At 41.6% G+C, this 26,541-nt stretch overlaps 1 protein-coding gene across 1 annotated transcript; it reads left to right on the top strand.

Moving 5' to 3' along the window:
- The first annotated feature begins 24,156 nt into the window (after window positions 1-24,156).
- On the top strand, window positions 24,157-25,107 carry LOC122229881 (olfactory receptor 56-like). The gene has a single exon (XM_042955425.1). The coding sequence runs from the start codon at window positions 24,157-24,159 to the stop codon at window positions 25,105-25,107; it is 951 nt and encodes a 316-aa protein (XP_042811359.1).
- The last annotated feature ends 1,434 nt before the right edge of the window (window positions 25,108-26,541 follow it).

Raw genomic sequence — 26,541 nt, 5'->3', positions numbered from 1 at the left:
CTTTCCTTTTATTAAAGTGATATATCACATTGTTTAATTTGCAAATGTTGAACCATCCCTGTAGCCCAGGAATGAATCCCACTTGTTCATGGTGTATAATTCTTTTTATATGCTGTTGAATTTGATTTGCTAGTATCTTATTGCGAATTTTTGCATCCGTATTCATCACGGATATTGGCGTGTCGTTCTCTTTTTTTGCTGGGTCTCTGTCTGGTTTAGGAATCAAAATAATGCTGGCTTCATAGAATAAGTCTGGAATTTTTCTTTCCCTTTCCATTTTTTAGAACAGCTTGAGAAGGTTAGGTATTATCTCTGCTTTAAATGTCTGGTAGAATTCCCCAGGGAAGCCATCTGGTCCTGGACTCTTATTGGTTGGGAGATTTTTGATAACTGATTCAATTTCTTCATTGGTTATGGGTGTGTTCAAGTTTTCTATTTCTTCCTTTTTGAGTTTTGGAAGTGCATGGGTGCTTAGGAACTTGTCCATTTCTTCCATGTTGTCCAGTTTGTTGGCATATAATTTTTTATACTATTCCCTGATAATTGCTTTTATTTCTGAGGGAATGGTTGTAAAAGTTCCGTTTTCATTCATGATTTTATCTCTTTCGGTCATCTCCCTTTTCTTTTTGAGAAGCCTGGCTAGAGGTTTATCAATTTTGTTTATTTTTTTCAAAAAAACAACTCTTGGTTTCTTTGATCTGTTGTACTGTTTTTTGTTTTGTTTTGTTTTTTTTTTTTAGATTCTATATTGTTTATTTCTGCTCTGATTTTATTATTTCTCTTCTTCTGCTGGGTTTGGGGTGTCTTTGTTACTCTGCTTATATTTCCTTTAGGTGTGCTGTTAGAGTTTGTATTTGGGATTTTTCTTGTTTCTTGAGATAGGCCTGGATTGCAATGTATTTTCCTCTCAGGACTGCCTTCGCTACATCCCAAAGCGTTTGGATTGTTTTATTTTCATTTTCATTTGTTTCCATGTATTTTTAAATTTCTTCTCTAATTGCCTGGTTGACCCACTCATTCTTTAGTAGGGTGTTCTTTAACCTCCATGCTTTTGGAGGTTTTCCAGACTTTTTCCTGTGGTTGATTTCAAGCTTCATAGCATTGTGGTCTGGAAGTATGCATGGTATGATCTCAATTCTTGTATACTTATGAAGGGCTGTTTTGTGACCCAGTATGTGATCTATCTTGGAGAATGTTCCATGTGCACTCGAGAAGAAAGTATATTCTGTTGCTTTGGGATGCAGAGTTCTAAATATATCTGTCAAGTCCATCTGATCCAATGTATCATCCAGGGCCCTTGTTTCTTTATTGATCCTGTGTCTAGATGATCTATCCATTGTTGTACGTGGAGTATTAAAGTCCCCTGCAGTTATCACAATCTTCTCAATAAGGTTGCTTATTTTTGTGATTAATTGTTTTATATATTTGGGGGCTCCTGTAGTTGGTGCATAGACATTGATAATTATTAGCTCTTCTTGATGGATAGACCCTGTAATTATTATATGATGCCCTTCTTCATCTCTTGTTACAGCCTTTAATTTAAAGTCTAGTTTGTCTGATATAAGTATGGCTACTCCAGCTTTCTTGTGACTTCCAGTAGCATGATAGATAGTTCTCCATATCCTCACTTTCAATCTGAAGGTGTCCTCAGGTCTAAAATGAGTCTCTTGTAGACAGAAAATAGATGGGTCTTGTTTTTTTTAATCCATTCTGATAACATATGTCTTTAGGTTGGAGCATTTAGTTCATTTACATTCAGTGTTATTATAGAAAGATATGGGTTTAGAGTCATTGTGATGGCTGTAGGTTTCATGCTCGTAGCAATGTCTCTGGTACTTTGTTGTCTTTGCAACATTTCACTCACAGAGTACCCCTTAGGATCTCTTGTAGGGCTGGTTTCTTGGTGATGAATTCCTTCAGTTTTTGTTTGTTTGGGAAGACCTTTATCTCTCCTTCTATTCTGAATGACAGGCTTGCTGGATAAAGGGTTGTCGGCTGCATATTTTTTCTGTTCATCACATTGAAGATTTCCTGCCATTACTTTCTGGCCTGCCAACTTTCAGTAGATAGGTCTGTGACTCCTCTTATGGGTCTACCTTTGCAAATTAGAGTGTATTTATCCCTAGCTGCTTTCAGAATTCTCTCTTTATCCTTGTATTTTTCCAGTTTCACTATGATATGTCATACAGAAGATCAATTCAAGTTATGTCTGAAGAGAGTTCTCTGTGCCTCTTGGATTTCAATGTCTTTTTCCTTCCCCAGATCAGGGAAGTTCTCAGCTATGATTTGTTCAAGTACACCTTCAGCCCTTTTCTCTCTCTCTTCTTCTTCTGGAATTCCTATGATATGGATATTGTTCCTTTGATTGCATCACTTAGTTCTCTACTTCTCCCCTCATACTCCTAGATTTCTTTAATCTCTCTTTTTCTCAGCTTCCTCTTTTTCTATAATTTTATCTTCTACTTCACCTATTCTCTCCTCTGCCTCTTCAATCCATGCTATGGCTGCCTCCATTTTATTTTGCACCTCATTTATAGCATTTTTTAAGCTCCTTATGACTATCTTAGTCCCTTGATATCTGTAGCAATAGATTCTCTGCTGTCTTCTGTGCTTTTTCAAGCCCAACGATTAATTTTATGACTATTATTCTTAAATTCTTATTCTGTTATATTGCTTAAATTATTTTTGATTAATATATTAGCGGTTGTTACTTCCTGCAGTTTCTTTTGAGGAGATTTTTTCCATTTCATCATTTTGGGTATTCCCTGTGGTGGCTCTAAACTGCAGGGCACTTCCCCTGTGCTGTCTGGAGTAAGTTGTGTTGGTGGGTGGGGCCACAGTCAGCCCTGATGTCTGCTCCCAGGCCACCGCTGGGGCCACAGTCAGACTGGTGTGTACCTTATCTTCCCCTCTCCCAGGGACAGGACTCACTGTGGAGTGGTGTGGCCCCTGTCTTGGCTACTTGCACATTGCTAGGCTTGTGGTGTTGCTTCAATGGGATCTGGTGTATTAGCCGGGGTGGGTCCGCAAGGTGCACAGGGGCAGGAGGGGCAGGCTTAGCTCGCTTTGCTGTGGGCGGTCCCCTTTGGGAGGGGCCATGCAGCACCAGGAGGGAGGTAGTCCCATCAGAGGGATGGATCCACAGAAACACAGCATTGGGTGTTTGCGCGGTGTAAGCAAGTTCAGTGACAGGAACTGGTTCTGTTTGGAATTTTGGCTGGGGGATGGGAGAGGGAGATGGCGCTGGCCAGCACCTTTGTTCCCCCTCCAAACTGAGCTCTGTCTTCTGGGGCTCAACAACTTCCCTCCCAGTGTCCTCTCGCTCTCCCCACTCTCCAAGAGCAGAGCTGTTTACTTTTAACGTTCCAGATGTTTGTCCCACTGGCTGTCAGAACTCACGGAGTCTGGCCCCTCTGCTTTTGCAAGCCAGACTTTGGGGGCTCTGCCTTGCTGAGTGGGCTGCCCTTCCACCAACCCGGCTCCCTCCCACCAGTCCGTGTAGCACGCACCGCCTCTCCACCTTTCCTATCATCTTCCATGGGCCTCTCGTCTATGCTTGGCTCTGGAGAGTCCATTCTGCTAGTCTTTGGTGGTTTTCTGGGTTATTTAGGCAGATATGGGTGGAATCTAAGCAATCAGAAGGACAAGGTGAGCCCAGTGTCCTCCTACGCTGCCATCTTCCGAGAGTCTCCCAGTATTTTTTTCTTTATGACCACATTTTGCAAATGTAATTACTATACGTCTTTGTGTTGTCCTGCTTTTGTTGATTTTGGGAATTCTTTGTGCCTCCTGGATCTGCATTTCTGTCTCCGTCCCCAGATTAGGGAAGTTTTCAGCTATTATTTCTTCAAATAAATTGTCCCCTTTTGTCTCCCTTCCTCTTCTGGGACTTCCGTAATATGCAAGTTATTATGTTTTATGGAGTCACTGAATTACTTAAATCTATTCTCACATTTTATAATTCTTTCTTTTATTCAGCTTCATCATTTCCCATTAATTTGTCTTTTCAGTCAGTAATTTGTTCGTCTGCTTCCTCCAGCCTGCTCTTCATTGCATCATGCTTGTTTCCAACCTTGTTTATTGCACTCTTCATGTCTGATTGATTTTTTTAACTTCTTTTATCTCTGTGGTAAGAGTCTCATTGATGTCTTCTATTCTTTTCTCAAGCCCAGGGAGTATATTTATGATTGTTGCTTCAATTCCCCATCAGATATGCTACTTATATCTATTTTGCTTAGATATCTGGCCATGGTCTTATCTTGTTCTCTCATTTGGATAAATTGCTCTGTCTTAGCAAGTTGTCTAGGTCTCTCCCTTCTTCTCTGTTTTAGAAAAGCCGGTTATGTCTGCTGCTCCTGAATGTAATGGCTTTATGAAGAAGAGGTCATGTAGTGCCCAAGGCCTGGGCTTCAGGGAGTGCCTCCAGTGTGCGTTGCATGTGGTCTGCTGTTGTGTTCTGGCTGCCCTATCCTTCATGCCAGTCATCTGCACAGGCTCTCCTTGACAAGCAGTGTTTGGTTCCTGGCCTGAATGTGGCATGTTTCAGTTAGGTGTGCTCGGATATGCTTGTTACATGAGACCTGATACTACTTCCACTAGAACAGAAGCCCAGAAGAACCCTTTGGTTGGGAGATGTGGTGTGGGCAGAACATGTGCTGGTCTTTCTGGAGGAAGGTACTGCTGTGCTGGGACTGAGGCAAACATGACTGGGAAGGGAAGTCCCACCAGAGTGCAGGGGTGTGGGGCTTCATGTAAGCAAGTTATGCAGCCATTGTTGGTACTGTGCTGTTTTCCACAGGTGGCTCTCTTTTTTTTGGTGATGGGCAGGGAAGTAAATGGTGTCAGCTAGCTCCTTGGTTCCCAGAATGGGTTCTCCATGAACATTGCCACTTATGGAAGGCTCCAGGAAGAGCAAAAATCTCTCCCTGTGTACCCTAGGCTTTCTTAAGATTGGTGTTTCCAGGACGCCTAGGTGGTTCAGTTGGTTAAGTGTCTGACTTCACCTCAGGTCATGATCTTACAGTTCATGAGTTCAAATCCTGTATGGGGCTCTGTGCTGACAGTGCAGAGCCTGCTTGGGATTCTCTCTATCTCTTGCTACCTTCCCTAGCTTGCGCATGCATACTTGTGCATATGTGCTCTCTCTCACTCTCTTAAAATAAGTAAATAAACTAAAAAAAAGATGTTTCCATGCCATCTTCCTCCAGGTTATTTGCCTTTTTTTCTCTAGGAGTATGGCAGTGCCCTCAGAGCTCTATCCCAGCCAAGCCTGCTGACCTTTAAATCAACAGTCTTCAAGCTCTGCTGGTTACAATAATTCATGAAATTCAGCCCTTCTCATTTTCTTTTCTTTTTTTCTTTCCTTTTTTTTTTTTTTTTTTTTTTTTTTGAGATAGAGAGTACATGAGCTGGGGAGAGGGAAGAAGGAGACAGAATCTTAGGCAGGTTCCATAGTCAGTGGGGAGCCTGATGAGGGGTTCAATCCCACAACCCTGGGATCAGGACCTGAACCAAAATCAATAGTATGAGACTCAACTAACTGAGCCACCCATGCGCCCTGACCCTTGTTTTCTAAGCCATCATCTTTGGGGATATGTTCTCTTCATGCATTCCCTTGTGTGCTCCTCTCTCTTTTGCCCTTCTTTGTGATAATGGCTCCCTCCCCTCTGTAGCACCCATGATTCATTTCTTTCCTAAACCATGTCTCCATACTCCCTATCTTCTTCAAAGTGGCTTTTTCTTTCCCTTTAGTTTTGGAGTTTGTTCTGTCAGTCTTCAGGTTAATTAATTTCTGTGGTATTTAGGATGATTTGATAGTTATCTAGTTGTATTTGTGAGATGAGGTGAGAGTAGGGTTCACCTACTTTGTCACCATCTTCCTACTCATATATCCAGACTCCTCCCCATTAGCTCTTTGAGAATATTTGTCAGTTTATTTAAATTTTTGTCTAGTAAATCTAATATCTATGCTATCTCAAGGACAGTTTTAGCTCGTTTTTTCTGTGAATGGATTATGCCCTTTATTTTTATGCTTTGTAATTTTACACAGAAAACTGGACATTTAGAATGTTATAGTGTGGTAACTCTGTAAATCAGATTCTTCCCTGTCCTCAGCATTTGTTTTGTTGCTTGCTATTGGATTCAGTTATTCATTTAGCGATATTTATTAACGATTTTTTTAAAGTCTGTATTTTGTATCTGCTTTTGGGCTTAAGAGAGATGGGAGGGCAGTGACACTAGTAACTACAATTCTTAGAACCTGTAAACAGGGAGAACACTTCAGATATTTTATTCAATTAATGCTCACAAGGAATATTTGTAGTTAACATCAACATTATCATTTCACACATGAGAAAACAGTTCAGATTAATCCCTTGCCCAATGTCAAATCTGTAAAAGATTCCCACCCAGCTCTGTCTGACTTCAAGGTCAAGTGTCTGTGCTATGCTACCTTTATTTGTGTGAATTTCTTAATAGGAGAGAAAGTCAAGTGGGTAGGAGCTGACAGGAGAGTAGTAGGAGGTGGTCAATGTCAGAGAAAGATGAACTCTTGGTCATGGCAGGGTGTTTGTTGAACCCTTGACCTCTTGAAGACTTCTTTGAATTCCAGTGGAATTGAGCTCTGAGATAAGAAGCGTCAATGGGACCTTGGATGGTTGCTTCCTCATTAGGCTGAGGTATTGGGAGGTGGCAGAAAGATGTAGAGGAGTGACACTCTTGAAGTCTCTGGAAAATTCCCTTTGCTTACATACAGTATTTAGTGGATATTTCCAAGTGGGACATAACACAGAACAAAACACACAACACAGAACACAGAACAAAAGCCAATGTTTCCTATTCTTTTTATGGAATGGAGGGAGAGTCAATTCTTCCCAGGTTGAACCATAGAAACCCTCCCCCGTTTTCCCCTCCTCCTTCTCCTGGGAGAGAGTTTGTTTGTTGGTGTAGCTGAGGTGAGCAGAGAACTTCGCAGGAGGCTGCCTTCCCTAGGAGGTTTAATTGCCAGAGACTAGGGAAAGAGATGTGACAGAGGAGGGGTCTCCAAGGATTTGTGAAAATAGAAGCAAATTTCCCTAGTCACAGCAGAGGGGAAGAACAATGGGTAGCAGTGAGAAGTGAGGGAATAAACCTTTCACTCAAATGTTGTCCCTGGTCCAGTGAGGGGTTTCATCCATGAGCGAGAGGGTTTTTCCTGAGTCCTAGAAAGGTGGCAAGGAAGGCCACCTTGCCTTCCTTTTGAATAAGATATATGATCTCTCTGTGCTACAATTGTTGTTTCTGGAAGACTTTTTCTTAACCACTAATGATTCCAACAAGGTTTTAGGATGAAGCTTACTCTTCTAGGTTTTGTATGTGCTGTGTGTGTGTGTGTGTGTGTGTGTGTGTGCGTGCGCGCGCGCGCGCATGCGCATGTGTGTCCCTTTTTTCAGAACCCATTTTCTTCCCATTTTAACCAATCCTAATGCATTTCCTTAAAACCTTTCCACAGTCCTCATGGAAGGCATCAAGAATTTCCTACCTGTGAATGGGGAGTGCCCCAAGCACCTCAGTCAACTCCCAATTTTACAGAACAGGAGAGATTCTAGAGGAATTCTGACTACATAAGTCTTTTTTTTTTTTTTGAAACTTTGTTCCTCTAACAGAAGGTCCTTCCTTTTTCCATTTAAGCTCCATTTCCTTCTAAGGAGATGGAGGCTCACTGGCTTCCCTGCACTGAAAGAGATCCTGTTGCAGACCCAACTGATTAGAGCAGCCCTCCCTTGGTGAAGTCTGTTTTCCAAGGACAAAGGGGTCAAGACTCCTGACCCTCCCTCCTCACTTCCAGGCCCTTCCTGATGTTATTGATTACATGCTTTAAGGTAAGATTCTTCCTTTATGTGTCTTGTATTTCTCCTTCTGTTATCAAATGCTTAAAATGTTTGTTCACCCTACAACTACTTTTGCCATTCACCTCCTTACTATTTCTACTGAGGTAGAGACCTCTTGTGTGGTTAGATTTTGTTTCTGGCATGGGTTTTTACCTCCTAATTATTTATTCTGTGACTAGTTCAAGGGATGACCTGAGAGTTGTTTCATCCAACCTGTCATGTTACTGCTTGAGAGACTGAGACCCAGAAGAGGAAGTGAATTCCTCAGCGTCTCACCAGAGGTTTTAAGAAAGATGGGGACTGTTTTGTCTTTTAAAGTTTAGAGAGGATGTGACAATGGATAGATCTTCTGAAATGGGCCCCCTAGGGTATTGGGAAAGCTAACTTTCCTGATGACATCTGGCTGTTAGATTTTGAATGAGAGTGGTGAAGTTGGCTCTTGCTGACCCATGTTTCTAACTCTTGGGAAAATGTTTCTCCTTGCTTCTTCTCCACACCTTGTATATATTTTTCCATTTGGATATTTTCTCCTATACCCCTTCTTCTTGAAGGACAGTTAGGGATCTGCCATTATTTTGAAAAGCATGCTTTGGTTTTTGGTATTTGTTCCCTTCTCTTCCAATTCCACAGTTTCATTTCTCTTTGAGAAAGTTGCCCTGAGTTTGACTTTTCCCCTTTCTACTGATGGGCTCCTTGATGAAATTCTTCTGCACAGCTCTGCAAGAGTCTCTCATGCATAGTCTAGGGCTCTGGCAAGTCTGATATGGGGGACATAGAAGGACTTTCCTGCCCTAATATCTCTCACTGTTGCCCAACTAAAACTATTTGTGTTGTACTCCCTTGGTAGTTTGTCAGGAGAAATGTGCATCTCAATTGGCAGCAAGGTCTTAGATTACATTGATTGGTGTCTTTTTCATTTGTAAAGATTAGTTTATCTGGTCAATTTATGAAAACACATTGAAAATCAATAAATGCATCTGATAAGAGAGTAATAAGCATCCAATTTCCCTTTCAACTTGAAAATTCTGATTTCCAATGCAATGTACTTTTTAAAAAACTTCCCTCCTCCTTTATCTTTCTACCACATTTGTACAGAGCGTACTAAGTGCTGGAGATTGTATACTTCTTAATAGCTGTCACTTTGTATTAGATACTTACAATGTGCCAGACACTAGAATAGGGGCTTTTACATTCATTATCTTATCTTCACAGCCACTATACATGATGAAACTGGGGTTCAGAATGATTAAGGAACCTGTCCAATATTACGCAGCTGGTGTCCCCCCTCTGTTTGTACCATCAAAGTTTCTTTTTATGTCTTTTAGAGACCCTTCTTAGGTCCCTCCATCTCTCCACCATCCTGTGAACAGCCTTAGACCAGTTTCTTCAATCAGCAGCAACAATGGCCACCATTTGCTTAGCTTTTTCTGGGTGAACTGTGCAAATGTCTGGTGTTTTTTAGCACATGAGTCCTTTTAATCTTTATAACAACTATAGAAGGTAATTATTCTTATCCTCATTTTGCAGATGAGATGAAAGCTTCAGTGAGCACTTGCCCAAAGCTATTAATTGGCTGGATCCTAGCTCTTAACTATGACCTAGTGATGTATAAAGTCCCAACTCCTCAACCTGTTGTTCAGGACAAGTCTTCCTCCACTGCTTTCCTCTGTGAGTCTGCTGCTCAGCCAATGTGCTCAGCTTGCCTCCTCCATCAACGCTGCTTTCTTCTCTCTGCCTCAGGGTTTGCCTTGTCCTTATCCCTGAATATATAATCAGTTTCTACTCAGCCTTGGATATTCCAGTTATCCTTCAGGATCCAGGAGCCTCCTTCAATTCCATCAAACAAATGACAATCTCCAATCAGGTGTGCATAGGTAATATGTGGAGCACACAGGAATCACACTCAAGGTCTTTGTGCTTAGTAAACATACCATAACATTGTGAAATTCATCTTGAAAATGTAAATACCACGACTAGATAAATAACTTCAATTCAACAATAAAAAGTAGGGTCTTTTCACTTTTTAGGGAAATGTAATAACAATTTTGGACCAGAACTACACACATAAGCACCAGGTTTTCATACATTTCAGAGTTTATAGATCCCCACACTAGTAACCTTTGATGTTCTGTTGATCAACAAGACAATACTTGATCAATCAGCAACTTACGGATTCTAAACACCAAGCACTATAAGAAAGAGGAGTGATCGCAGATGGAGAGGGAATTGATGGAAGAGTGCAGATTTCAGAGGTGGGGGGAAAGGGTCAGCAAGAGTGTCAGCTCCCAGGAGGAGACTGTGTCTCCTTGTTCACTCTATTCCTAGCATGTAGCATAGTGGCTGGCACATAGTAAGTGCTCAAAAAATATCTGTTGAATGAATGAAGTCATTCCAGGCAGATGGGTTGATGTGAATGCAAGCATAGGGTCTAGCTGGTAGAGACATGAGTGAGATTTGGCATATTAATTTGGAGAGGAAAGTTTGGACAAGCCTGAGATGTTTGGATATTCTGAGTTTAGCCTTGCAGTTTATTACATGGAACCCTTGTCACTTGGGACAGGCAAGGTTCTTGAACATGTCCAATGGTGAGAGAGGAAGCTGGAAAGGGTCAGGCCATGACTGTTGTCCTGTTAAAGTTGGGGGAAGATGTTTCTGGTTACTAAAAGGCCAGGGACTGCTATGGGAAGACCTTGACATGGCAGGACTTCCAAAGAGTGCTAGAGGGGTTTTCAGGCAACGTGGTCTATTCCACTATCTTTCCCATCAGGATAAAAGAGTCTGTGATGCTGGGCTCTCACAGCCCCCAGAGTCCCAGAAGTCAGAGATCTCACTGTGGCATTGATAATAGGAGAACTCTGTCCCTATGGCTGGCTTCCCACTTCACTCAGGTGCTCCTTCTGTTTCTGTTCCTCATCCCATTCGTGTTGTTTCCTTTCCCTTGACCCTTCCCTCTTAGCATCTGTGTTCTCTCTTTCTCACCATATTTTCCCTGTCCTCTACTACATTGTTTTTGTTTTCTTATTTTTTGTTCTCAGTTTTTAAGACTCTCTTATGCTTTGGCTCTCTCCTACTCTAACCTCTTTTTTTTTTCCTTCCCCTCCCCCATGGGTTTCTGTTAAGTTTCTCAGGATCCACATAAGAGTGAAAACATATGGTATCTGTCTTTCTCTGTATGGCTTATTTCACTTAACATCACACTCTCCAGTTCCATCCACGTTGCTACAAAGGGCCATATTTCATTCTTTCTCATTGCCCTGTAGTACTCCATTGTGTATATAAACCACAATTTCTTTATCCATTCATCAGTTGATGGACATTTAGGCTCTTTACATAATTTGGCTATTGTTGAGAGTGCTGCTATAAACATCGGGGTACAAGTGCCCCTATGCATCAGTACTCCTGTATCCCTTGGGTAAATTCCTAGCAGTGCTATTGCTGGGTCATAGGGTAGGTCTATTTTTAATCTTTTGAGGAACCTCCACACTGTTTTCCAGAGCGGCTGCACCAGTTTGCATTCCCACCAACAGTGCAAGAGGGTTCCCGTTTCTCCACATCCTCTCCAGCATCTATAGTCTCCTGATTTGTTCATTTTGGCCACTCTGACTGGCGTGAGGTGATATCTGAGTGTGGTTTTGATTTGTATTTCCCTGATGAGGAGCGACGTTGAGCATCTTTTCATGTGTCTGTTGGCCATCCGGATGTCTTCTTTGGAAAAGTGTCTATTCATGTTTTCTGCCCATTTCTTCACTGGGTTATTTGTTTTTCGGGTGTGGAGTTTGGTGAGCTCTTTATAGATTTTGGATACTAGCCCTTTGTCCTATATGTCATTTGCAAATATCTTTTCCCATTCCATTGGTTGCCTTTTAGTTTTGTTGGTTGTTTCCTTTGCTGTGAAGAAGCTTTTTATCTTCATGAGGTCCCAATAGTTCATTTTTGCTTTTAATTCCCTTGCCTTTGGGGATGTGTCAAGTAAGAAATTGCTGCGGTGAGGCCAGAGAGGTCTTTTCCTGTATTCTCCTCTAGGGTTTTGATGGTTTCCTGTCTCACAGTCAGGTCCTTCATCCATTTTGAGTTTATTTTTGTGAATGGTGTGAGAAAGTGGTCTAGTTTCATCCTTCTGCATGTTGCTGTCCAGTTCTCCCAGCACCATTTGTTAAAGAGACTGTCTTTTTTCTATTGGATATTCTTTCCTTCTTTGTCAAAGATGAGTTGGCCATACGTTTGTGGGTCTAGTTCTGGGGTTTCTATTCTATTCCATTGGTCTATGTGTCTGTTTTTGTGCCAATACCATGCTGTCTTGATGATTACAGCTTTGTAGTAGAGGCTAAAGTCTGGGATTGTGATGCCTCCCGCTTTGGTCTTCTTCTTCAAAATTACTTTGGCTATTCAGGGCCTTTTGTGGTTCCATATGAATTTTAGGATTGCTTGTTTTAGCTTCGAGAAGAATGCTGGTGCAATTTTGATTGGGATTGCATTGAATGTGTATATAGCTTTGAGTAGTATTGACCTTTTGACAAATTTATTCTTCCAACCCATGAGCACGGAATGTTTTTCCATTTCTTTATATCTTCTTCAATTTCCTTCATAAGCTTTCTATAGTTTTCAGCATACAGATCTTTTACAACTTTGGTTAGGTTTATTCCTAGGTATTTTCTGCTTCTTGGTGCAATTGTGAATGGGATCAGTTTCTTTATTTGTCTTTCTTTTGCTTCATTATTAGTGTATAAGAATGCAACTGATTTCTGTACATTGATTTTGTATCCTGCAACTTTGCTGAATTCATGTAGCAGTTCTAGCAGACTTTTGGTGGAGTCTGTCGGGTTTTCCATGTAGAGTAACATGTCATCTGCAAAAAGCGAAAGCTTGACTTCATCTTTGCCAAATTTGATGCCTTTGATTTCATTTTGTTGTCTGATTGCTGATGCTAGAACTTCCAACACTATGTTAAACAACAGTGGCAAGAGTGGACATCCCTGTCGTGCTCCATATCTCAGGGGGAAAGCTCTCAGTTTTTCCCCATTGAGGATGATATTAGCTGTGGGCTTTTCATAAATGGCTTCTATGAGGTTTCTGTATGTTCCAACTTTCTCAAGGGATTTTATTAAGAAAGGACGCTGTATTTTGTCAAATGCTTTTTCTGCATCTAGTGACAGTATTATATGGTTCTTATCCTATCTTTTATTAATGTGATGTATCACAGTGATTGGTTTGTGAATGTTGAACTAGCCCTGCAGCCAAGGAGTGAATCCCACTTGATCATGGTGAATAATTCTTTTTATATGCTGTTGAATTCGATTCGCTAGTATCTTATTGAGAATTTTTGCTTCCATATTCATCAGGGATATTGGCCTGTAGTTCTCTTTTTTGCTGGGCCTTTGTCTGGTTTGGGAATCAAAGTAATGCTGGCTTCATAAAATGAGTCTGGAAGTTTTCCTTCCCTTTCTATTTTTTATAACAGCTTGAGAAGGATAGGTATTAACTCTGCTTTAAATGTCTGGTAGAATTCCCCAGGGACGACATCTGGTCCAGGACTATTATTTGTTGGGAGATTTTTGATAACTGATTCAATTTCTTCACTAGTTATGGGTCTGTTCAAATTTTCTATTTCTTCCTGTTTGAGTTTTGGTAGTGTGTGGGTGTTTAGGAATCTGTCCATTTCTTCCAGGTTGTCCAGTTTGTTGGCATATAATTTCTCACAGTATTCCCTGATAATTGCTTGTATTTCTCAGGGATTGGTTGTGATAAATCCATTTTCATCCATGATTTTATCTATTTAGGTCCTCTCTCTTTTCTTTTGGAGAAGACTGACCAGAGGTGTATCAATTTTGTTTATTTTTTTATTTAAAAAAATTTTTAATGTCCATTTATTTTTGAGAGAGAGAGAGAGAGAGAGAGAGAGAGAGAGAGAACACAAGGAGGGGAGGGGCAGAGAGGGAGGGAGACACAGAAACTGAAGCAGGCTCCAGGCTCTGAGCTGTCAGTACAGAGCCTGACGCAGGGCTCGAACTCATGAACTGTGACATCGTGACATGAGCTGAAGTCAGAGGCTTAACCGACTGAGCCACCCAGGTGCCCCAATTTTGTTTATTTTTTCAAAAAACCACCTCTTGGTTTCATTGGTCTGCTCTACTGTTTTTTGTTTTTGTTTTTTTTTTTAAATTGTATAGTGTTTATTTTTGCTCTGATCTTCATTATATGCTTTCTTCTGCTGGGTTTGGGGTGTCTTTGATGTTCTGCTTCCAGTTCCTTTAGGTGTGCTGTTAGATTTTGTATTTGGGATTTTTCTTGTTTCTTGAGATAGGCCTGGATTGCAATGTATTTTCCTCTCAGGACTGCCTTTGCTGCATCCCAAAGCGTTTGGATTGTTGTATTTTCATTTTCATTTGTTTCCATATATTTTTTAATACTTCCCTAATTGCCTGGTTGACCCATCTGTTTCATAGTAGGATGTTATTTAACCTCCATGCTCTTGGAGGTTTTCCAGACTTTTCCCTGTGGTTGATTTCAAGTTTCACAGCATTGTGATCTGAAAGTGTGCATGGTATGATCTCAATTCTTTTATATTTATGGAGGGCTGGTTTGTGACCCATTATGTGACCTATCTTGGAGAATGTCCATGTCCACTCAAGAAGAAGTATATTCTGCTGCTTTGGGATGCAGAGTTCTAAATATATCTGTCAAGTCCATCTGGTCCAATGTATCATTGAGGGCCCTTGTTTCTTTATTGATCCTGTGTCTAGATGATCTATCCATTGTTGTAAGTGGAGTATTAAAGTCCCCTGCAATTACCCCATTCATATCAATAGGGTTGCTTATGTTTGTGATTAATTGTTTTATATATTTGGGGGCTCCCGTATTTGGCACATAGACATTGACAATTTTTTAGCTCTTCCTGATGGATAGACTCTATAATTATTATGCCCTTCTTCATCTCTTGTTACAGCCTTTAATTTAAAGTCTAGTTTGTCTGATATAAGTATGGCTACCTCAGTTTCTTGTGACTCCCAGTGGCTTGATAGATAGTTCTCCATCCCCTCACTTTAAGTCTGAAGGTGTCCTCAGGTCTACAATGAATCTCTTGTAGACAGCAAATAGATAGGTCTTATTTTTCTTTATATCTATTCTGATACCCTATGTCTTTTGGTTGGAGTATTTAGTCCATTCATATTCAGTGTTATTATGAAAGATATGGGTTTAGAATCATTGTGTTAACTGTGCCTTTCATGCTTGTAGTGTTGTCACTGGTACCTTGTGGTCCTTGCAACATTTCACTCACATAGTCCCCCTTAGGGTCTCTTGTAGGGCTGGTTTAGTGGTGATGAATTCCTTCAATTTTTGTTTGGGAAAACCTTTATTCTCCTTCTATTCTGAGTGACAGGCTTGCTGGATAAAGTATTCTTGGCTGCATATTTTTCCTCTTCATCACATTGAAGATTTTCTGCCATTTTTATGGCCTGCCAACTTTCAGTAGATAGATCCGCTACTACCCTTATGTGTCTACCTTTGTATGTTAAGGCCCGTTTATTCCTAGCTGCTTTCAGAATTCTCTCTTTATTCTTGTATTTTGCCAGTTTCACCGTGATATGTTGTGCAGATGATCGATTCAAGTTACATCTGAAGGGAGTTCTCTGTGCCTGTTGGACTTGAATGTCTGTTTCTTTGCCCAGATCGGGGAAGTTCTCAGCCATGATTTGTTCAAGTGCACCTTCAGCCCCTTTCTCTCTCTCTTCTTCTGGAATTCCTATGATACAGATATTGTTCCCTTTTATTGCATCACTTAGTTCTCTAATTCTCCCCTCATACTCCTGAATTTTTTTATCTCTCTTTTTCTCAGCTTCCTCTTTTTCCATAATTTTGTCTTGTAACTCACCTATTCTCCCCTCTGCCTGTTCAATCCGTGCTGTTGCTCCCTTCACTTTATTTTGCACCTCATTTATAGCTTTTTAAAATTAATGATGACTATTGTTTAGTCCCTTCTTGTCTGTAGCAATATTCTCTGCTCTCCTCTATGCTTCTTTCAAGCCCAGCAATTAATTTTATGGCTATTACTCTAAATTCCTGTTCAGTTACATTGCTTAAATCAGTTTTGATCAATTAGTTAGCTTCCGGGAATTTTTTTTTTGAGAATTCTTCCATTTCATAATTTTCTAGTTTTCTGTCCCTTATGAGTTTTAAAACTTGTTGTGTGTTCTGCCCCTTTGAGCACTGCTATATTAAAGGGGTGTCATATACTGACCAGGGCCTGGCCCTTCAAGAGTTTCTTTTGGAGAGTGTTATTTGCTCTCTGTTGTGATTTTGGTTATTTTATTTCCCTACTCATAGTGATAGTTTAGACCCACCACCAGGTGTGCTTTGATTTGTTCCTTGGAGTAGCTCTGTAAAGTAAAACAAGCAGACAAAAACACATAGCACCCAAAGAAAACAAAAAAAAATTAAGAAAAGCAAAAAACTATGACTCACTCATATGAGGACTTTCAGAGACAAAACAGATAAGCATAAGGGAAGGGAAACAAAAATAATATGAAAACAGAGAGGGGGACAAAACAAAAAAGACTCATAAATATGGAGAACAAACTGAGGGTTGTTGGAGGGGTTGTGGGAGGGGGGATGGGCTAAATGGGTAAGGGGCATTAAGGAATCTACTCCTGAAATCATTGTTTCACTATATGCTAATTTGGATGTAAATTTTAAAAAATAAAAAATAAAAAAAAAAGGAAAGCTAAAAACAAAAAACAAAAAACACTGACTACAGGTAAAGAACAGGGTGGAGGTGGTGCTGATGGAAGAGTACATACAAAGAGAGGAATGACAGGAACGTGGAAGAAGAAAAAATAAACATTGACTAGGCAGAGGGACTAAAAGGCTTAATCCAGGGAGAGAAGAGAGAGAGAGAGAGAAAAGAAAATAAAGAAGGAGGCATGGAGGAAGAAAAGAAAATAAAGTTACCCAAAACTATACGGCTTGATTATTCCAGAGAGAGGAAGGAAAGTAAAGAAGGAGGTGTAGAACATGTATGAAGAGAATGGATTCAATATGTCTGTTTAAACAAACCAATAACCAGAGTAACCCGCCTGGAAGATGGAAAAGATAAGGAGGAGAAATGGGGAGAATATATCTATATATCCAGAATTGACCCAGAGTTAATCCAGGCAATGCTGCAGCGCTGGTCTAGAGGTTAAGCAGGGTCTATTCAGCTCCAGTAGATATGCAGTTACCAGGTGTGGAGGTGTGTGGTTTTGTGTAGTCTGGTCCCACCTTCACTATGGGCCCTGGGACTGATCCCAGAGGCCCTGTCTTGGTCGGAGGGGTGGGGAATGGCGATCCCCCAGTCTCTTCTCCATGGACCGGACCCAGACCTGGACTCAGTGGACTCTATTTGAGTCGTCCTCACTGTGCCTCAGGCACAGATGGCATGGTCCTTCTCTGCCAACTCCCCTGACCCTGTGCTTGGCTAGGATTCAAAGTCCTGCTCCATGCACTCTGACACTGGGGAAGTGCCTCTCAGTGTGGTCCAGTATGTGGTCCTGGCTGGCTTTGTCCATGCTGCTACTCTTCAGGGAGGACTGCCTTCTCCTACTGTGGACTGCCCTGCCCACCTCCCCACTGAGCCCTGGGGGTGACAGACGCAGGCAGGCTTTCTCTTTTCCCACAGCACTCCAGGGAGGGGGCCACCTTCTCCTACTGCAGACTGCACCCTTGACCTTGTCACTGAGCCTGGGGGTGTTGGACACAGGCAGGCTTTGTTCTGTTCCTCTGCCCTCCAGGGAGGGGATCACTTTCTTCTACTGCAGACTGCACCCTCAACCAGCCACTGAGCCCCAGGGTGGTGGACGCAGGCAGGCTTTGTTCTGTCCCACAGCACTCCAGGGAGAGGGCCACTTTCTCCTACTGCGGAATGAGCCTTTGGCCCAGCCACTGAGCCTGGGGGTGGTGGAGGCTTTGTACTATCACCCAGCCCTCCAGGGAGGGGACTGCTTTTTCTCACTGTGGACTGTGCCCCTGACCTAGCACCTAACCCAGGGCAGGCTCCTGTCTTCCCCAGATGCGTGAACAGGGAGCCAGCCCCAGTCCAAAGAAAGCCCTGCAGTTAGAGATAGGATCCCTCTCAGTCCCAGTCCGAGGTCTTTCTCCTGTCCAGATACGGTCCTACACTTCCTAAGCTGCTCTTTCTCTTTCCTTTGTCTCTCCACAGAAGGGGATCCCTCCCCTCCATGCCTATGTGGCCTGTTTTTATCTCCCCCAGTTCGCAATCACCCACCAATCTTTTCTCAAGGTGTCCCATTTTCTTCCTGGTAGATTCATTCTCTTTTCCTCCCAGACTCTGGGGTTCAAAATCCTTTGGCTTCAGCACTTCTTTGAGAGCAACAATTATCTTTTAAAATATCCTTATTGAACCTGTTGTGTCTTTCTTAAATTTTCAGATACCTATGTTGCTATACTTGATAGTATCCCACAGTTCTCTTAGGCTGTATTCATTATACTTACTTCTTTTTTAAAATATAATTTATTGTCAAGCTGGCTAACATACAGTGTATACAGTGTGTTCTTGGTTTTGGGGGTAGGTTCCCATGATTCACTGATTACACACAACACCCAGTGCTCATCCCAATTGCCCTCCTCAGTGCCCATCACCCATTTCCCCCCTCCCCCACACTCCTCCCCAATCAACCCTCAGTTTGTTCTATGTATTTAAGAGTCTCTTACTGGTTGCTTCCCTCCCTCTCTGTAACTATTTTTTTCCCTTCCCTTCCTCCTTCTGTTAAGTCTAAGTTCCACATATGAGTGAAAACATATATCTGTCTTTCTCTGACTGACTTACTTCACTTAGCATAATACTCTCCAGTTCCATCCACATTGCTGCAAATGGCAAGATTTCATTCTTTCTCATTGCCATATACTTATTTTTTCTTTTGCTCCTTACACCTGATACTCTGAATTGACCTATAATTAACTGTTGACTTTTTTCTTACACTTTTTAATTCCTTTTTGTGCTTTATAGTTTTTCACAAAACCCTGAACATTTTGAATATTATGTGGTAATCTTATAAATCAGATTTCCTCTATCTTAGAATTTTTTTTGCTTTATATATAGTTAATTAATTTATTAATTAATTAATCAGTCTTTAGGCTTTAGTTATTTGTTTAGTGAGCTTTATCTATTTTTGTAAAGTCTTTTTTTTTTTATCTGCTTTTGAGCTTTAGAGAGATGGGAGGGCAGTGACACTAGTAACTACTATTCTTAGAACCTGAAATAGGGAGAACACTTTAGATATTTTATTCAATTTAATGCTCACAACAAATATTTTGTAGTAAACATCATCATTCTGGTTACACATGAGGAAACTGGGGTTCAGATTAGTCCCTTGCCCAAGGTCAAGCCTACATAAGATTCCCACCCAGCTCTGTCTGACTTCAAGGTCAAGTGTCTGTGCTATGCTACCTTTATTTGTGTGAATTTCTTAGTAGAAGAGAAGTCAAGTGGGTAGGAGCTGACAGGAGAGTAGTAGGAGGTGGTCAGTGTCAGGGACAGATGAACTCTTAGCAGAGTGTTTGTTGAATCCTTGACTGCTTTGAATTCCAGTGTAATTGAGCTCTGAGATCAGAAGAGTCAATGTGATCTTTGATGATTGCCTTATCGTTAGGCTGAGGTATTGGGAGGAGGCAGAAAAATGTAGAGGAGTGACACTCTGGAAATCTCTGGAAAATTCCCTTTGCTTACATACAGTATTTAGTGGACATTTTTAAAGTGGGACATAACACAGAACAAAAACCAATGTTTTCCATTCCTTTTTGGAATGGAAGAAGAGCCAATTAGGTTGACCCGTAGAAAACCTTCCCCAATTTTCCTCTCCTTCTCCTGGGAGAGATTTTGTTTGTTGGTGTAGCTGAGATGAGCAGAGAACTTTGCAGGAAGCTCCCTTCCTTGTGAAGTTTAATTGCCAGAGACTAGGGACAGAGATATGACAGAAGATGAATCTCCAAGGATTTGTGAAAATAGAAGCAATTTTCCTTAGTCACAGAAAAGGGGAGAACAATGGGTAGCAGTGAGGAGTGAGGGAATAAAACCTATTAGCTTGGCACTCGACCTGGCTCAGCAAAGGGTCTCTTGCAAAGGTGAGAGGCTCCTTGCTAGTCCCCATTGTCTCTTCCCTTCCTGGTCCAGACCTCTCCCTCCTGCTCCTATGGATGAGGGTTATATGATCTCTCTGTATTATAATTGTTCTGGAAATCTTTTTCTTAACGCCAAAAATTCTGCCAGGGTTTTAGCATGAAGCTTAGTCTTCTATATTTTTTTGTATTCTTTCTTTCAGAACCCATTTTATTCCCATTTTTACCAGTCTTAATGCATTTTTTCAAAACTTTTCCACAGCCCTCTAGAAGGCATCAGGCATTTCCTTCCTGTGGATGGAGAGTGGCCCAAGCACCTCAGTTAACTTCATTTTCTCAGAATAGGAGGAGATTCTAGAGGAGTTCTGACCACACAAGTCTTTCTTCTGGAAATTTTCTTCTCTACCTTAACTCCCTTCTGCTTCAATTTTAGTTACATTTCCTTCCAAGGACATGGAGGTCCCCTGGCTTCCAGGGAGAGACTCTGCTGCAGACGCAACTGATTAGGGCAGCCATCCCTTGGTGAAGTCTGTTTTCCAAGGACATAGGACTCCAGACTCCTGATCTGCCCTCCTCACTCCCAGATCCTTCCTGGCGTCATTGATTACATCATTTCAAGGTAAGATTCTTCCTCTATGTGTCTTGTATTTCCTCTTTCTGTTATCAAATGCTTAAAATGTTTGTTCACCCCACCACTACCTTTGCCATTCACCTGCTTACTACTTCTCTTGAAGTAGAGACCTCTTGTGTGGTTAGAATTTGTTTCTTGATTTTTTTTTTTTGCCTCCTAATTCTTTATTCTGTGGGTAGAACTAGAGATGACCTGAGGGTTGTTTCATCTAACCTGTCATATTACTGCTTGGGAGACTGTCACCCAGGAGAGGAAGTGAATTCCTCAGGGTCTTCCAACAGGTTTTAGGAAGGGTGGGGACTGTTTTGTCTTTGCAAGTCTAGAGAGGATGTGACAATGGTTCCCTCTAGGGCACTGGGAAAGCTATATTTTCCTGATGACATCTGGCTATTAGATTTGGATGAGAGTGTTGAAGTCGTCTCCTGCTGACCCACCTACAAATGCCTATATTTCTAACTCTTGGGGAAAAGTTTCTGCTTGCTGCTCCTCCGCACCTTGTATATATTTTTCTGTTTGGATATTTTCTCCTATACCCCTTCTTCTTGAAGGAACTCAGTGGCCTGCTATTTTTACAAACATGCTTTGGTGTTTTTGCTCCCTGTCCTACCTGCAGTTTCCTTTCATTTCATAGCTGTGTCATGAATCTGACTACTTTCTGATGCAGATCTCCCCAACACAATTCCCAGTGAACCTCTTTATGAGTCTCTTACACATAGCGTAGGGCTTTGACATGTCTGATCTGAGGGGTGCAGGACTGCCTTCTTACTATTAAATATCCCCAACATTGCCCAACTGAAACAATATGTATTATGGCCTCTTGGTAAGACTTTACAGAGAGAAATTTGCATCTCAGTGGAGGAGACTAGGAAGTGTCAGGCCATGACTATTGACTCTGCTCATATTGGAAGCACCTGTTTCTGCCTGAAGGGCCAGGAGCTGCTATGAGAAGACTTTGATGGGGAAGGACTTCAATGAGAGGCAGAAAGGTTGCAGGCAAAGTGGTATGCTCCACTTTCCCAACAGGATGAAAAAGTCCATGATGCTGGGCTCTCACAGCCCCCAGAGTCCCAGAAGTCAGAGAGCTCATTGTGGCATTAATAGGAGAGTTCTGCCCCTATGCCTGGCTTCCCACTTCACTTAGGTGCTCCTTCTGTTTCTGTTCCTCATCCCACTTGTGTTTTTGCTTTCCCCCTGATCCTTCCCTCTTAGCATCTGTGTTCTCTCTTTCTCACTAAGTCTATGTTCCCTGCCCTCTATTACATTGTCTCTGTTTTCTTATTTTTTTTGGTCTCTTCTGGGAGATAACATTTCTGATGGTCTAACATTTTCTGTATTTTTCTCCTGTATCTTGTCTCCTTTAGCTTGACATTTTCTCATTACTCCTTTCATCTCTCCCGTCTTCCTTTGGTCTACTGTTACTGTTGCTCTCCCTTTAACTCCTCATCCTTTCTCTCATGACTCACTGCATTCTGTGCTGTCACTCTGTGAGGCATACTGGCATGCCCTAAGACAGGACTCTCAATCTGCTCTAAGTGTATGACTGTAGTGTGTATGGCCAGGTAGCTCTGACAACAGAGATCCCATACAACACCCTAGATGTGACATCAAGAATAGTATACAGTGTTACTTTCTCTGTAAAAAAAGTTAACTATGAATTTCTTACTTTTACTTGAAAAATCCCTAGTTGTTTCTTGTACAAGTTTTTAAAATATTATGCTACAAAGCAAGCTTAAAAAGACAAGATATGCCAGATACATTACTTACCTGCTTATATGACAATCTTCGCTTACATTCAAGGAATACACAAAGAAATTCTTGTCAAAAATTGAAATATTGCAGGTCAAACTAGAGTCCTTTTTTTGACCCTAATCCCCACCCAATTCTAACCCTTTCTCCAAGGTAATTATTGTTATCATACTCTGTGTCCTTTAGTAATTTATGTATAGTTGTTGCTCGTATTCTTTTCTTTTAATTTTTAAATGTTTACTTATTTTTGAGAGAGAGAGAGAGACAGTGCGAGCAGGGGAGGGGCAGAGAGAGAGAGGGAGACACGAATCCAAAGCAGACTTTAGGCTCTGAGCTGTCAGCACAGAGCCCGACGCGGGGCTTGAACTCATGGACTGCGAGATCATGACCTACACTGAAGTTGGACACTTAACCGACTGAGCCACCTAGGCGCCCCACATTTACAAAGTTTCTTAGAAAATACTTTAAGATTTTACATCTTGAAAATAAAAACCCTCTCTATCTCAGTTTTCCTACTTAAGAGGATAATGATGAAGCTTCTAGGGCAGTTATGTGGATTAAATGTGAGGATGTGGCAGAGTGTTCATTTTAAGACCTGGCACATAAGAAATGGTCAAGTAATGCCAGCTTTTGTCACTTCTAAACTACTAGGCATTGCTTATGTTATCACCTTGAATCTTTAATATAACTCTATATGATACTGTTAACCTTATCTGGGATAAGGAAGCTGAGGTTCAAAATTTTGCATAAGTGCTCAGTTCACAAAGTTGACAGATGCCCTTGTTGTTTTAGTACTTTTTCCTGAAAAAGCAAATCCTTAAGTGAAGCTGGCCTTTGTAGGAGAGGCAACTATAAAGACTGAAGAACAACCAATTCCTAGCAGAGACAGAAGCAATGATCACTTCAGCAATAAATAGCTCTAAATTTGCTTCTCAGTTATGTGAAGAAAGTCCTAGGAGTTAAAACAATGTCATTAGCAACAGCTTGCTTCTTTCCTTAAAAGTTTTTCCTGTTTTTAAAAAATTGTATCTTAATTCCAGTATACTTAACATACATTGTTATATTATGTTCAGGTGTACAATGTAATGATTCAATACTTCTATATATCACCCAGTGCTCATCATGACAAGTGCACTTCTTAATCCCCATCACCTATTTAACCCATCCCCACATCCACATCCCCTCTGGTAAACATCAGTTTGTTCTTTATAGTTAAGAATCTGTTTCTTAATTTGTCTCTCTTTTTTTCCTTTGTTCATTTGTTTTGTTTCTGAATTTCCACATGAGTGAAATCATATGGTTTTTGTCTTTCTCTGACTTATTTCACTTAGCATAATACTCTCTAGATCCATCAATGTCATTGCAAAGGGCAAGATTTCATTCTTTTTTATGGTTGAATAATATTTATATATAAACCACTTCGTATATATCACTTCTTTATTTATCAATCAATGAATACTTGGGCTGCTTCCATAATTTAGTTATTGTAAATAATGATACTAAAAACATACGTGTGCATGTAATTTTTGGGTAAATACACAATAATGTGATTACTGGATCATATGGTAGTTCTGTTTTTAACTATTGACAAAACTCCATACTATTTTCCACAGTGAAATCCTGTATCTTTGTTAGAGATTCTTTTTCTTTTTAAACAGAAATTTAAAGAGTTTATTCTAAACTCAGTAACATTTAAAGAGGACAGCACATTGGGCAAAGTTTTGATGTCTCAATATTGTAGCACTAAACATACACCTCCTGCTTCCAGATCTCAAGACTTTGGCACGTCCCTCTGCAGGAACAATGGCCTGGGTGGGAAACCAGACTCTCATCTCCCACTTCATCCTCCTGGGCCTTTTCACCCAGTCACCACTGCACTTCTTCCTCTTTTCCATCATCATGGTCATGTTCCTGGTGGCCCTCTCTGGAAATGGGCTCATGATCCTCCTCATCAATGTCGATTCTCGCCTGCACAACCCCATGTACTTCTTCCTCAGCTGGCTGTCACTCATGGATCTCATGCTCATCTCTACCATTGTGCCACGGATGGCCACTGACTTCCTCCTGGGCCATGGCGCCATCTCCTTCACAGGCTGTGGGCTTCAGATCCTCTTCTTCCTCACTCTCTTGGGGGATGAGTGCTTTCTGCTGGCCTTCATGGCCTATGACCGCTATGTAGCCATCAGCAACCCACTGAGGTACTCAGTGGTCATGAGCCGCCGTGTCTGCTGGCTCATGGTGACAGTGTCCTGGCTCTTTGGCCTGGTGGATGGACTTATCCAGGCCATCTTCACCCTGCACTTCCCCTACTGTGGCTCCCAGGAGGTTGATCACTTCTTCTGTGAGGTCCCTGCCATACTGAAGCTGGCCTGTGCTGACACCTCCCTCTATGAGACCATGATCTATGTCTGTTGCATCCTAATGCTGCTCCTGCCCTTCTCTGTCATCTCTGCTTCCTACCTGCAGATCCTGGCGGCTGTGCTCCATATGCGTTCTGCTGAAGGTCGGCAGAAGGCCTTTGCTACCTGCTCCTCTCACATGGCAGTGGTCTCCCTCTTCTATGGGGCTGCTATGATCACCTACATGCGACCCCAGGCCTACCACTCCTCCAAGCAGGACAAGGTGGTCTCGGCCTTCTACACCATGATCACCCCTATGCTCAATCCACTCATATACAGCCTGAGGAACAAGGAAGTGGCTGAGGCACTCAGAAAACTCCTTGGGAGGTGTCCCTGTGGTGGGGGTCAGGCCTAGGTTGACATTAGCACCTGCAGATGGGGGTTCTGGGGCCTGGGAACTTGGATTAGCCTCTGTAGTTTTATTGGAAGAGAAACAAATGTGCCATACTGAAAATAAAAGTCATTCTTTTACCAGAGTTAATCAGATTAATACATCAATTCAGTTCATCATGTCCATGTTGAGTGTGGATAGTGTGGAAGGAGGGCTGGGTCGATGTGGTTACAAAGAATAGAAGACACAAAGCATATATCTCAGTGTCAGCAAGTAACAGGTTTCAGCTATTTTCCTTGCCAGGAATTACCAACAGCTGAAGAAAACACCTTGCTCAATGTGCTTCTCTTTGGAAGTCTGCCTGAATCCCATGACTGGCCAATGTAGGATATAAACGTTTGGTTCCTCTTGCCTTAGTTTGACTCTGAAGGGCCATCCCCTTTCCAGAGCTCCCTGTAAGATCTGAAGCAACACAGGCTACTTCTCCCTGTATCCAATTTGGCTTCCTTAACTCCTTTCCCCGACTATGTAGTTCAATCCTCAAAGCACTCTCCAATAAACCTGCATGCAAAACCTGTTTCCGTCTGATTCCAGGAAACCTAACCTATGGCACATGGAGATGAAGGAATGCTAGTAAGTTAAAGTCAAATTTGCTAAATATGTTCATGTACATGCAGTCAAAATACAATGTGGGCACTGAGAGGCTTTGTTGCTTGTCTTTCCTGAAGACCCCTAAGACAAGTTTAATGCAGGGGTTGCAAACACAAATGCCCATAGGTCCAGACAGGTGGTGTCAATGAGGAGAGCGATCTTGTGGGGATAGGTGTGGAAGGGACACATGCTCCTCAGCTAAAGCCACTTGGCTGCTCTGCTCCACACAGAATGTTTGAGCTTTGGGAAAAAGATAAAGTGAAAGTTGGATGGGAGCTGGAGGTGCACCCATGGATGGCTTCACAGTTGACTTAGAAGATAGCACTAAACAGTGGGCAGGAGAAAGAAGAGAAGAGGATGGTATGCAGAGCAGAATTCCTGACAGCAAAAGAAGGGGTCTGACATATGCCCAACCTCTCCATGAGGTCCACTAAGATGACTCTCAGATTCCTATCTCTGTCCTGAACTCAAAGACAGCTCTAGGAAACCTCTTTAGAGTTCTGTGCCCCAATAGAATTTTCTGCTCCTGTGAGTTTTACTGTGTCATATATTTCAACCCTGACCCAGTAGGAAGGTACTGAGAAGTGAAAACTGAGAAGGACATCTCATGGTTGAAGGAATGTTGTTCTTGAGATCTCCTGTATCCGTATAGCACTGACTCAGCTGTGGGGTAAGGATGTGATAAATTCTTTAACGGGAAGAAACATGGAAAGAGTTAGGTGGGACCTAGCAAAAACTTTTCTACTACCTTTGCCTTCCTTATATTTCCACTAGAGAAAGAAAATAACAAAATAACAAGATAAAATT

The sequence above is a fragment of the Panthera leo genome, chromosome A1, assembly GCF_018350215.1.
Source record: "Panthera leo isolate Ple1 chromosome A1, P.leo_Ple1_pat1.1, whole genome shotgun sequence".
Classification (NCBI taxonomy): Eukaryota; Metazoa; Chordata; class Mammalia; order Carnivora; family Felidae; genus Panthera; species Panthera leo.
Note: the sequence above shows the minus strand (reverse complement) of the source record. Positions and strands in the feature narration are given on the sequence as shown.

Bases quoted from the DNA above. Each gene is read 5' to 3' on its own strand.
- LOC122229881 (XM_042955425.1), top strand. From the start codon at position 24,157: ATGGCCTGGGTGGGAAACCAGACTCTCATCTCCCACTTCATCCTCCTG.